At 40.0% G+C, this 13,101-nt stretch overlaps 3 protein-coding genes across 3 annotated transcripts; 1 reads left to right on the top strand and 2 right to left on the bottom strand.

Annotated features, from left to right (window-relative positions):
* Nucleotides 1–579: 579 nt before the first annotated feature.
* On the bottom strand, nucleotides 580–3,363 carry LOC145475209 (vimentin-type intermediate filament-associated coiled-coil protein-like). Its single transcript, XM_081455230.1, has one exon. It carries the CDS (start codon nucleotides 3,361–3,363, stop codon nucleotides 2,731–2,733), a length of 633 nt encoding a protein of 210 aa, XP_081311356.1. The 3' UTR covers nucleotides 580–2,730.
* Nucleotides 3,364–3,707: 344 nt separating this feature from the next.
* Nucleotides 3,708–7,781, top strand: LOC145475210 (uncharacterized). The gene is made up of 3 exons (XM_081455231.1): nucleotides 3,708–3,826; nucleotides 5,123–5,166; nucleotides 6,249–7,781. Exons 1-3 carry the CDS (start codon nucleotides 3,729–3,731, stop codon nucleotides 6,467–6,469), a joined length of 363 nt encoding a protein of 120 aa, XP_081311357.1. The 5' UTR covers nucleotides 3,708–3,728; the 3' UTR covers nucleotides 6,470–7,781.
* Nucleotides 7,782–7,874: 93 nt separating this feature from the next.
* LOC145475219 (uncharacterized) lies at nucleotides 7,875–12,523 on the bottom strand. Its single transcript, XM_081455238.1, has 3 exons — nucleotides 12,026–12,523; nucleotides 9,810–10,976; nucleotides 7,875–8,594 (listed from the first exon to the last, which is right to left on the bottom strand). The coding sequence occupies exons 1-3, from the start codon at nucleotides 12,521–12,523 to the stop codon at nucleotides 8,319–8,321; spliced, it is 1,941 nt and encodes a 646-aa protein (XP_081311364.1). The 3' UTR covers nucleotides 7,875–8,318.
* Nucleotides 12,524–13,101: the final 578 nt, after the last annotated feature.

Here is a 13,101-nt window from a genome sequence, read left to right as displayed (position 1 = left end):
CCTGTTGGTGTTGTATCGCTTACCAAGAGATAAAAATGTAAATGTTGTATGAAATGCAGAGGGGCAAATGAACAGCTCTTAGTTAATACCAAAATAATTGTGACAAAGGAAAACTTGGTTAGAACTAGTTTGTTAGTTAGAAAAATGTGACTTACTTGTACAAACTCCAACAATTTACGTTTGAGATGAGGCTTCAACGGGTCACGCAATATCAACAATGTTTCCCATTTTTTTCATATAAATACAAAAACCAAAACTCTCCTTTGTAGATCAATTTACCCTGTTGAATTTGGTAAAAAGTGAAGTTTTGTAAGAATCTGTTGCAAAATCATAGAAATATGGGATTTATCAAACTTGACAATTTTTTGAAAATGTTTGCTACAGGGCAAACCCCTTGTCTCCTGACTTATATTTGTTTGCAAGATTTTGCAAGTTTGGGGTCCCACGTTTTCATGAGTTTGCATTGCATTGTAATGAACATTTGCATATTTTCAAAATCTGGCATGATAAATTGAGTGGTGAGACCCATTTTTTGTTAGGATGAAAAAATTACAAAAGCATGACATCGTTAAAGTGACCCATTCCCTGGGTAACAAAGGAATGAAAAAAGAAATGCCTGTTCACAATTGTTTTATTAAATTTGCTAGTCCCCAAATTCTCTCTTTAAATAAATTTTAAAGCTAGCATGTTAATGAATTTTGCTATTTCCAGTTTATAGAAAATTCACTCATGTATCAGGCTCTTTCTCCTATAAAAGACGTCACAATGCTATAAAACTCTGGTCATGAAGAGATCGAATTATGATTGCATTACATTTCCTACTCTGTCCAAAAAGGTTATGTCATATCTTTATGCCAAACACACACAGATGTAAAAAATTTTTAAATATACACTGTATGGTCAGATCGTTGTTCAACAGATTATCACTGCTCTGTTCAATAACACATCAACTCTTGTAATCAACGGTTTTGTGTTTTGCGTCCGTCAGTGATCTTAGTGGAACTTTTAGGAAACAGAAGTTTACTTCAGCTAAAACATATCGTCTGTGGGTTGCGATTAGCAGATTTTGATCTATTTTGTTTGTTTCTTTTTTTCAAGACCAGTTGATCGTTGTCCTGTCAGATCACGATTGACGGCAGCCAAAATAAAAATTGTTAGTTAGGTTTTGAACTTCAGAGTTTACATGTTATTTAAAGGGGCAGTAAACAATAGAGGAATAATATAACCGGGTATATCAAACATGACTGACAATATTTCACTACATTTCCAAACAATGAGATGACAGTGGAAAACAATTTTTGTGTTCACTTTGAAAATATCATGAAAATCGAATGTTTGATATAACATCATGAAAATCGAATGTTTGATGTATTCCTAAGGAAAACTAGGGAACAAAAAAATAAATTATGTTGTAAACATTAATGTCATTTACATCCAAATTACAATTTTGGTTACTGTTTTCCTTTGTAACTTGACTAATTACTGTATTGTGAAGTTTGAGAATTTGCAACAACTTCCTAACAAAATACTACCCCTACATCTACCAATATGGCTTGCAAAAGTGTCTCTTATAGTCTTTAACTTTTCATTAGCTAAGCCTAAATAGAATATGGTGTTGATTATGAACCCTTAGATAAGATCACTTGCTGAATCCATATGCAGCTTGCATCTTTCTGTTTTTAGAAACTGATCTTCAGCTGTCTTACAGGTTTTTCTCACCCTTTATGAACTACCCGTTAAAACACAGTGTTGACAATACACTGAGAACTTTTTTTTGGACAGGAATATAATGCAGTTCTAGATTGACAAATGAATATCACAAAGCTGCTATAAGTGAAAAGTTCTGCTCAGATTCAGTGATTTTGTTGGATATTTTTCTCTCTGGGAATTCTCCCCTAATTGAAACAACACCTTATGTCGTGCTGTCCATGTTCAATATTATGCAATACAATAAAAATGAATTTTGAGGCACTTAAGGTCATTACCCTGAAATAGAACCTGCACTGAGATTTTTGTGAAACTTTGCCTATCGATTGTTTATATTATAGGAACTTAAATTTTGAAATAAAAATGAGGGGTCCCCATGTTCGTTTAGGAGCAAAAGCACCTTGTTTATACCCATATAAATCCTTATAATAGCACCATGATTGTAGTTACAATTGCTTGCTAAATTCACATTTCTGATGATTGCTTTCTGTTCTACACTGAGAATTGGTCCATATTTATTTTACATAGAGAAATTTATTACTCAATTCAAAACAACAGAAAAAAATGATAGGTCACCATACTCGTTTCTGAGAAAATGACGATTTACCTCTATGGCGAGGTCCAGCTGTGAAGAAAAAGCCGCCGTTTTTTAATGCGCGCGTGCTAATCACGCGTGAAATTATGCACAGTAGGGATGCGCAATGCAATACTGGGGAATGACCTTAAGCACTCCAACCTTCCACCTAACCAAAATCAATCAATGATAACTTAATGAGTAAAGTTACTGTTAATACCGGTACCTTAATTTAAAATTTTACTGAATAATTTTGGGACATCAAACTTGACATGTTGTGCAGATAAAGTTCCACTGCATGAGGTACTTTAGCGTTTTAGTGTCCCAGCTTTTTGTCAAGTATGAATGAAGGAATTTTTTACGTGTAAAATTGATTGAATTTTGAGGCATAATTAAACTGGTAAACACTTGACATGCCTTTCAGTGACAAATGCTCATTTGCTCTTCCATCAGACAAAACAGGGAGGAGGGTTTTCTTCCGGTGGTAAAAACACGTCTTCTGGTAGCACTCCTTTTTCGTTTGCTCTTCCATTTTCCAAATGAAACGAGGAATAACTCGATCCAACTCCACTGTCGACCCGTTTCTCATGTGATCTGTCATTTCCATTGATGTCTTCGCCTTCCCCATCACTGTCAAGTAAATCTGTTTCTCTGACTATACCATTCTCTGCCATTTTGCTTGCCTCACTTGAAGAACTATTGCCAGGATCTTCAAGAATACTCAGACACGTCAATACACTTTCGAAGGCTTCTCGATGTTTACAAATTTCGTCGAGAACTCTTGAGCGATTTTTAAGGTGCCGCACTGAGCTTTCGTGCTCGCTCGCTTCTCGAACAAGCCTTTCTATAATTGCCTCGGAAGATTGAAGTTTCTGTCTTAGTTCTTGTATCTCTTCATCTTTTTGTCTCAAAGTTTGATTCATTCGAAGAGGAAGTATCTTTAAATTCTCCGCGTGAGCTTCGTTTTGCTTCTTCAACGCCTCAGACAGTTCCTTTACCTGTTCCTCCAGCTCGTGAACTCGCATCACTAACCCTTGAATGTGATGATTTGCTTCTTTTATGGCGACTGGAGATAAGGACATTTTCGTGGGAGGACGACGGTATAAACACAAACTGAACCAAAACAAAAACAAGGGAAGAACTGTTGTCGGGCTCTACACGTACAACGGCGCCATGATATCGTAATGTGAAATATCGCTAGGGAGGGGGGCTCAGGATGCTTAACTTCCCTTGACCTAAATTTTATTGAAGGAACTAAAAAAATCAAAACAAATGAAAATAAATCCATCAATAACTCCTTTCTGTTATGGCTGGGATAGATCATTTTAAAAATTCAATAATCGATCTTTAGGATTGAAATAAAAAGGGCTACTCACACCCACTCCAATAGGTAGGCCTGGTTTCTAAGGACAGCGGGTACTCGCACAAAGATAGACAGAGAACCAATATGGCGGCAGGACAAGGGCCTGTCTCTTTGAACGTCAACGACTTTGATTCAGTTTTGAACCTCGTGGATCAGCAAGCTAGTAAATTTTTTACGGGCATGTAAGTAACTGCCAATCGATTTTATACTGAATGTCTGTTTCCTGAATTTTCAAGTCGATTAGCCACTAGCCGGTTAGTCCCCAACCAGAAGTCGATTAACCCCAATTATAGACAGTGTTTTCGACTTCTGGTTGAGAACTAATCAACTTCTGGTTAGGGGCTCAGTGGTTAGGGGCTAATCGACTTGGGTGCTAAACGGCCGGACACCCTCAAAGGGTCATATTCTGTGTCCTTCTGTAACGGATACCTTCCACGGAGTTGTTTTCTTTAGGTGGCCTTCTTTAAGGTGGCTCAAAACAGTTTCCAGCAGTTAGATTTTGATTGGTCATTATAGCCACTCTTTATCACTTGATGTTATAACCATGGTATCAAAGAACTGCCCCATCATTGGTGAACACGTTGTTATCATTTTTGTGACACAGTAGGTTACCATAGTAACAGTATGACCTGCTAAAAAAAACCCTTAATTACGGCTTTAAGGGCTTATAATTTAAAAACAGCACAGTGAATGTTTTTTATATTATCAAATTTTAATAAGCGTGATAAGATGCAACTTTTGGCAAAGTTAAAAAAAACTCTGTACGTGGGATTCAGAGCCACTTTAAAGTTTTGAAAATTTAACGTGGCTCTGAACCTTATCTACATAATTTTTTTAAACTTTGTTCAAGGTTGCATCTTATTTTGTTTGTCAAAATTTGACAACACAAAAAACATTCACTGTGCTGTTTTTGAATTACAAGCCCCTAAAGCTGTAATTAAGGGTGACTTTAGCAGGTCATACTGTTGCTATAGTAACCTTATTTGTCCGAAATTGATAACAACATGATCACCAATGATTGGGCAGTTTTTTTGATACCAAGATTGTAGCATCAAGTGATAAAGAGTAGTTATAACAACCCATCAAAATGTAAGTGCTGTAAAGTGTTTTGAACAACCTTAAGTTATCACTAGCCTATGTCCTTTTAACATGCTAATTCCTGTTGCTCCAATCTATCGATGTTTAGTTTGACATACATGTAGGGATTAACTTAAAGTTGATCAATTTGGAACAGAATAATATTAAACTGGTCAGTGTAAAACTCTGACTTTGGACTTTGGACTTTGGACTGCAGAAAGCAGACTGTGGACTGGGGGTAAAATGCAGACTGAGGGTAAAGTGAAGACCCCAGGACCTGTGAAGTTTGGATTCATATCACTCATATGTACAATGGAACCTCCATTAATATGACCACAATTTTATGGGGGAAAGGTGTTCATTTTAATGGTATGCATGTTGCACTGTATGTTTCCTTGCAGGCAAATGGGGTCTGGTATGTCGTACTCTGTCGAAGATGCCAAAAGTGAGTACAAGTTGATGCTTAAAATATGTAAATGCTGGTCTTCACTAGCGATGGAGTCGGAGTTGTAATCAGAAGCGTAGAGCAATACGATGTAGTGAAAATCAAACCAACAGAGTTGGAAGCAAATCACCAATTCTGCTTATGACTCCATCGCTTACAATCTCTTGAAAACTAGGTTGTCGGGGTTGGAAACAGCAGCAGTGATGTTCAATTCTGGGCCTTGTGATTTGTTGGTTCTTCCGCTTCTGCTTCCAACTCCAACAACCTAGTTTTCATTGGATCATTAGCAACGGAGTCATAAATGGAAAAGCCTTGTGATTTAATTTGGCTCTTCTGCTTCTGCTTCTGACTCCAACAACCTAGTTTTCATTGGGTCATTAGTGACGGAACCGTAAATGGAATAGGAAGAAATAGAAATGTTCTGATTCTTCTGACTCCAATTCCGTCTAGCTTATGACTCTGCTTATGACTCCGATTTTCAATTCAAGCTCTTTTAAGACTCTGACTATGACTCTAACTCTGTCACTAGTGAAAACCAGCCTTAGGTGGTGTGATGAATGTTTCTCTTTTTCATGAATACAAAATTGATAAGCTTGTAGTAATTTAAAACAACTTGGGGATGAATGGCCTCCAAATGAGTTATATGGAACTCCAGGCTAAGCTTGCTTATTAACCGTTGTTCAGGAAAGAAGTGTGTGCTCTTTCCCCTGCACTAAAAAAAGCCTAATGCAACAGGAGTTTTGATCATGTTACATTAGCATTTTTTTAAATTATTTCATCGTCTTAGCTAACATACACCTTGATCACACGTCATACTGGACTATGTAAAATGAGAAAGCAAGATTACTATGTATGTCAGGGATGGCAGAAGGTATTTTGAATTCAGGGTGGGGGGTGGGGGGGGGGGGGGTAACAAGCGTGTGCCACAGGTGCTAACTTGTAGGGGGTTGGAGATCTTTGTAAAATTATTATTTTATGTATTTTTTGCTTGAAATTGGCGGGGCTAAAGCCCCCCCTCCCCAGCTCTGCCATCCCTGTATGTCCATGTAATGGTGTATTTGTTGCCTTCATTTGTAAATCAGTGGACCTGGATGGGTTGGCAAAGCTAACTGACACCCTTCATGAGAAGTTACTGTCTTCAGGAGTCAATGCCATTCCCTTAGATTCTGAAATGTTACAGCTGGATTACCAAGCAACAGTGAGAAAAGGCCAAGAAGAAGCTGAACTCACTAGAATTACCTTGCAGAGAGTTCAAACAAACTGTGCTGCACTGAGTAAAGCAATGAGTATGCCAAGAAAATAATCTCCTTCATTGTTATTTGGAAAAGGAATGTGGTTTGAGTTCAAGCAGCTGTTAGTGGTGACAGGCATTACATGAAGACCCTAATAGGGGTTGTGATGGATGCTGGAGGCCGTAGTCCTTCAGATTATGGAAGTTGTGCTATGCCAAGACAAACTCTTCCCCTAGTTGCCATTGGAAACCTCAGTCAATTACATACTTTAGAAAGGACGTATCATAAACTGCAAGTTTCTACATGTATAACAACCCAACAAACAGTGTAGCAAGCTGCAAACTTTAGAATTGTTTTGATGTGTGAACATCAATGGTCAGTCATCACGACACATTTTGTTCTCAAGTTCATAGTACAGTGGATAGCTGTTGAAGTTTATCTCAAGCCACAAAACCTTTTCATTCAGTGACCACCTTACCATAAGCCCTGGCTGAGATCACTGTGGTGTGGGAAGACACCACAGAAGGGAGGAAGACACCCTTCTGTCAAAGTACTCCTCACTCCACCCAGTTTTATAGGTGACAGCAGGCAAATTAGTGGGGGAACAAGACAGAATACTGGGGAGTAAACTGTGATGGACTAGCAGGGGGATTAGTGATACTCCTAGCTAGCTGCTTTTATGCATCAGAAATTGGAGTTACATGTACATGACCAGGGGTGGATCTAGGGGGAGGCTACAAGTGTTGCACACCCCTCCCCTCCCCGTCCCCCCAAGATGAAGCCTTCTTCTTTGTATTTGCTTTTAAAATTTGTTCACCTCACCAGTCAGTTACGCCATTCCTTAATGGTGCACCCCTCCCAAGAAAAATCCTGGATCCATCCCTGATGAGCCAGTTGGGTTTAAAGTGTTTTTCATTCACTCAGCCTGTGGCTGAGCATCATGCAGGTTGTCACCCTCGTACAAGTTTTCCAATCAGACTGAAGTTTTTGAAACGAAATAAAGATCTTTTACTAGTCTTGCGTGTTACTAGTACATGACATAACATGTACACATCATAGTTCTGGCAGACCAGCCAGATTTTACGCTTTTAGAGAAACAAAATAACTCTCCTTAACATCTGTAATTTAATCTGTGGCCGTAGCTATATTGAGAAATTATTTAGTGATCAATTTTATTGTGACATGAAGAAAGAAAACAAAGAACCTTATTGAGAACGTGTTTAGTTCATGGCAAATACTAAAGTACATCATGGTATAGGAATTTTTATTTATTTTTTTATTTTTTTTTCAATTTAACTTGTAAGTTTCTACTACTTCTACTACCTCTAGTTTTACTATAAAACAAAATAATATTATTTATAGAAATAAATTATGATAATTGTGGTCTAGCTTTTGTGTCTTATTGTATTTCACATGAAATTCCAATTCTTTATTAATCACATAAAATCCATCATAAAAATATTTTTTTCAAATAAACTTTTTTACTTCCTTACAAAATTAAAGAACAATCCTGGCTGTTACCACAAAGAAAAGGAGATTGTACAACACGTCATGGCACCCCTAAATCTACCAGTCACCTAAAGGGATTGTGTTACAATATAGACACAATTTGATGTTTGATTTGACTTCAAATAGGACTTAATAAAAAGTGTATCATTGCAAATCTACACCTTTTAAATTATTTCGTAGTGGACTGCATCTTGAGGCTTACTTAAGGAAGTCCATGTCAGTACAAACTGCTTCTACCTTGAAGCTATTAATGACATTAAATTGATGTGATAAATTCATCTTTGGGACAACTGAGTAATGGTGTTAATCAAAGACATCCATTCAGCTCCTTGCTCGTAATCTGGACTAATATGTTAGTTACCAGGTATACACTAAACAGCATTTAGAGCAATCAAGTTATTTACTGCATGACTATGGAACATCAGTTGATATAAAAAACTCATCTGTTCGAGTGTTGAAATCAGTACCTGCCACTGGTTCATACCCTCGCAGAATACTGGGGCACTGGTTTCCGTTACCGTAAGTCCACCACATTGCACCAACAAATGCTGCCACACAAACCACTAATGCGATCAGGACTACTGCTACAGCTACAGAACTAAATTTATTTGGCTCTTTGTCTTCCACATCTTGTTCATCACTAACATCTTCATCGTCAATCTCACTGTCGTCAACATCGTTCTGTAACTGAATTGTACAGTAACACTCATAACTCCATTGTAACATTACCATCAATATAATTATGTGGATGTAGGATTTCTTTGTATGCAGCGATAATGGACTGCTTTCTTGCATCATCACTGGAGATGTAAGACTTCATGGTTAGCATGTTAAATTAACGTAATGATTTGATTTAGCACCCTCTTTCCAATTACCGCCCCTTTCAAATAAGCGCCCCCTTCGGATGTGTTCTTATTAACAAGCGCCCCTGTTTCAATAAGCACCCCCATTCTAACAAGCACCCCTATTCTAATATAACAATATTACAGCACCGTCAGAGTACGTATCAACAGAGGTTGAAATTCATCTTCCTTAATTGCTCACATACTTAATGCCTCATTACAAAAACAGTGGTCTTCATCTGAGTTTCTCAACTACCCGTGTGAGTGCATAATTCCTTCAAATGAATGATCTCACCTTCAAGTTTTGTTTTGAACATTCAGTTGTTTTTCAAAAAGGAAATAAGCACCCTGTCTCGAATAAGTGCCCTCCCTTGAGGTACCAAAAGTAAATAAGCACCCTGGGCACTAAATCGAATCATTGTGGTGTTAGTGCCTTGACTAGGGTCATTGTATGGTACATATTCCCATGGCAAGACTTGGCTCAATCACAGTGCTTCACTAGCGAACTGTTGGGGCAAACTGGCAAAAATATCACTGGATTAACTATCGTGTCAAGACTAGCATTCCGTCCAGGGGATGTGAGGATGTTGAGCTCTGTGCTAGTAACAGAAACTTGTCAGAGGTCCTTCACATCTCCTTTTTCTGCAAGGTAAAGAGGGCACCTGCTTATGGAGCTGCAGGAGGCCACAATGTGTAGATGCCGGGTTATTGACCAAGTGCGAGGTCAAGATGGCTGGATATTGGCCAAGTTCTTTTTTTGGTCCATAAACTCGCAAAAAAAGATTGAGGTCAATATCCAGCCAATAATTCTTGACTGAACATGCTTGGTCAGTAAATGATTTATTATATGGATCTCAGGGAAATTACTTTTTCTTCTGGGACACAGCGGCTAGTCCTGAGTGGGCAAGATGGCACTATCTTGCTCACTTACAGCACAGGATTCGGTTCATCTTGCCTGCTCATGGAGCAAGCCATATAATAAGTCATAATAATTCATATTTGGTACAAAGACTGCTTCCCCTTGTTTCTCTCAACAAATTGATTTTAATTTTAAGCTTACCTGATTTAGGTTGTTTTGAAACATTCCCCTGACCTGAAGTACCCCAGGTTCTGTTGGTTCTGTAGGCTCAGTAGGTTCGGTAGGTTCTGGAGGCTCTGTCGTTGTTGCAGCTCGAGTGGTTATTACTTTGGCCGTGGTGGAACTCACCCCTTGTGTCATTGTCTTTGGTTTAGTGGGTGTTGTAGCAGTGGTGATCACTTTTTGTGTGGTAGTCTGTTTAGTAGTTGGTGCCTTGGTACCAGTAGTGGTGCCAACAGTTGTCGTCAGTGCTGTAGTTGTTGCAGCTTTGGAGGTCGTTGCTTTAGGAGTAGTAGTTCTGACACCTTGAGTTGTAGTCCTCTGTGTAGTAGTTGGTACTGCAGTCTGTGTCTTTACTGTAGTTGTTGCCGCTTGGGTAGTGGTTGCCTTAGCTGTAGTGGAGGTCACCCCTTGTGTGGTCTTCTGTTGGGTAGTTGGAATCTTTGCTGTAGTTTGACCTGTTGTTGGTTGGTTTGTTGATGACTGAGGTTTCCCTGTGGTTGGCTGCCTTGGGGTTGATTTTCTTGTGGTTGGCTTCCCCGTGGACCATGGCCCTGTGGTTGTTTTTCTTGTAGTAGGTTTCCCTGTGGTTGGTTGTCCTGTCTTTGGCTGTCCTGTAGATGGTTGTCCGGAGGTTGGTTTCCCAGAGGTTGGTTTCCCTGAGGTTGGTTTCCCTGAGGTTGGTTTCCCGGTGGTTGGTTGTCCTGTCTTTGGCTGTCCTGTAGATGGTTGTCCGGAGGTTGGTTTCCCGGAGGTTGGTTTCCCTGAGGTTGGTTTCCCTGAGGTTGGTTTCCCTGAGGTTGGTTGCCCGGTGGTTGGTTGCCCTTTGGTTGGTTGCCCTGTGGTTGGTTGTCCTGTGGTTGGTTTCCTTGTGGTTGGTTTCTTTGTGGTTAGTTGTCCTGTTGTTGGTTTTCCTGTATTTGGTTGTCTAGTAGTCGATTTCCCTGTGGTTAATGGGCCTGTGGTTGGTTGCCTTGTTGTTGTGCTTCCTGTACCTGGGTTCCCTGTAGTCAGTGGTCTTGTTGAGGGCTTTGCTGTTGATGTGTCATTGGTGCAGTTATTATTTCTGTAATCATGAGTGTAGTGGCAAGCTCTAGTACATCTATCAGCCTTTGAGACAAAAGCCAAATTATACCATAATGTTAGATTCTAATCAACAATGATTTAGATAAACATATACAGGCAAAAACTAACGATAGACAAATCCGACGTTTCGGCGACATTTTGGCGCCATTGTCAAGGGAAACTAATTAAATATGCAATTTCAAGAGTAACTAAGAGTTCAGAGTTTCTAATTTGCATAAGTTAGACAAAGACTTTAGCGCGAACTGAGTCTGATTGTACATTTAAACACGGTCGTAATTGTTTAATGAGTAACATCTCATTAATGAGACAATCAAACTTGTTGTGGCATTTTTTCAACACGCTAAAACAATTGCGAAGGTCATCCGGAATCCTGCCTGCGTGTCTATTATCACAGTGATTGCGTACTGACGAGGTCTTGCTTCTATGTCCATCAACGCGTACGAACAGATGGCCACGGGTGTAACCGACATAACCAGCATCGCACTGGTCACACTTGAAGTTATACACAACGCATTGTTGATCAATGAGCTGAGGCTTAGGTTTGCTTGTCGGGAACTCCTGGGCAATCTTGCGGCTCGTAAACACCGGTTGAACACTGGTCTGCAGCTTCACACTGAGATCTTTCAACTGTGTCTTCACGATATTAGCAGACTCCTGGTCTTTAAAGGGTATGACAACCCGAGTAGTGTTTTCTGTCGTAGATCTGGACTGTAATGAGGGCTGGTCAGCGACCTTTAAATTTAGAAAGGTTTTGACAGTGGAGTCAACAAGGTGCTTGGGATATTTCAGTTTAGAGAAAACAGACTTCAGTCGTTTGCACTCCTCAGTGAAGTAGGACCATGACGAAGACAGGCGATGTGCGCGATCGAGCATAGTTGTCAATGGTCTGCGCTTGTACCTATTATCGACATGACTGTGGTAATGGAGAAGCAGACCACTGTTTGTTGGCTTCACAAACACTTTAGTTTCAATACGAGGCGCTCTGTTTAGGAGTTGAGTACCGAGAAAGGGAAGCATTCCATCATTTTCGACCTCCATAGTGAAGTTGATGGCGGGGTGAGCATGGTGAGGGTGTTAAGAAAGTCCCTAGCTGTAGACAAATCGGGCATCACAGTGAATGTGTCGTCAACATATCGACGATAGTAAGGTGGCAGCTTGCCCTCAACATCTAATTTCTCTTCAATAGACGACATGAATACGTTGGCTAGCAAGGGCCCAAGGGGGGACCCCATCGCTACTCCGTCGATCTGTTCATACAGGGATCCATTAAATTGGAAAAGCTGCCCCTTGGTGGCCACACCCAAAAGATCAATAAGGTCTTGCTTTGAAATGTTCAAATCATACTCGGAATTAAACCAGTTGTTTCTAAAGGCTCTGTCTGCGAGAATCGTAATGGTTTCATCCAAAGGTACATTCGTGAACAAGGAGGACACATCATAGGACACCAGCAAGTCACCAGGTGTTATGTTGAGGTCTCGCGGTAGTTCGTTCACAAAATCGAAAATGTCCGTGACTGTGTACTGATTTAACGACAACGGTTTGAGCTTGTTGTCCAACCATTTCGCCAGAGCATAATTATACGTATTAGTCGCTGGTAGGATTGGTCGCATGCGACACATTCACTGTGATGCCCGATTTGTCTACAGCTAGGGACTTTCTTAACACCCTCACCACGCTCACCCCGCCATCAACTTCACTATGGAGGTCGAAAATGATGGAATGCTTCCCTTTCTCGGTACTCAACTCCTAAACAGAGTGCCTCGTATTGAAACTAAAGTGTTTGTGAAGCCAACAAACAGTGGTCTGCTTCTCCATTACCACAGTCATGTCGATAATAGGTACAAGCGCGGACTATTGACAACTATGCTCGATCGCGCACATCGCCTGTCTTCGTTATGGTCTTACTTCACTGAGGAGTGCAAACGACTGAAGTCTGTTTTCTCTAAACTGAAATATCCCAAGCACCTTGTTGACTCCACTGTCAAAACCTTCCTAAATTTAAAGGTCGCTGACCAGCCCTCATTACGGTCCAGATCTACGACAGAAAACACTACTCGGGTTGTCATACCCTTTAAAGACCAGGAGTCTGCTAATATCGTGAAGACACAGTTGAAAGATCTCAGTGTGAAGCTGCAGACCAGTGTTCAACCGGTGTTTACGAGCCGCAAGATTGCCCAGGAGTTCCCGA

Source organism: Orbicella franksi, unplaced genomic scaffold (genome assembly GCF_964199315.1).
Source record: "Orbicella franksi unplaced genomic scaffold, jaOrbFran1.1 SCAFFOLD_44, whole genome shotgun sequence".
NCBI lineage: Eukaryota > Metazoa > Cnidaria > Anthozoa > Scleractinia > Merulinidae > Orbicella > Orbicella franksi.
Note: the sequence above shows the minus strand (reverse complement) of the source record. Positions and strands in the feature narration are given on the sequence as shown.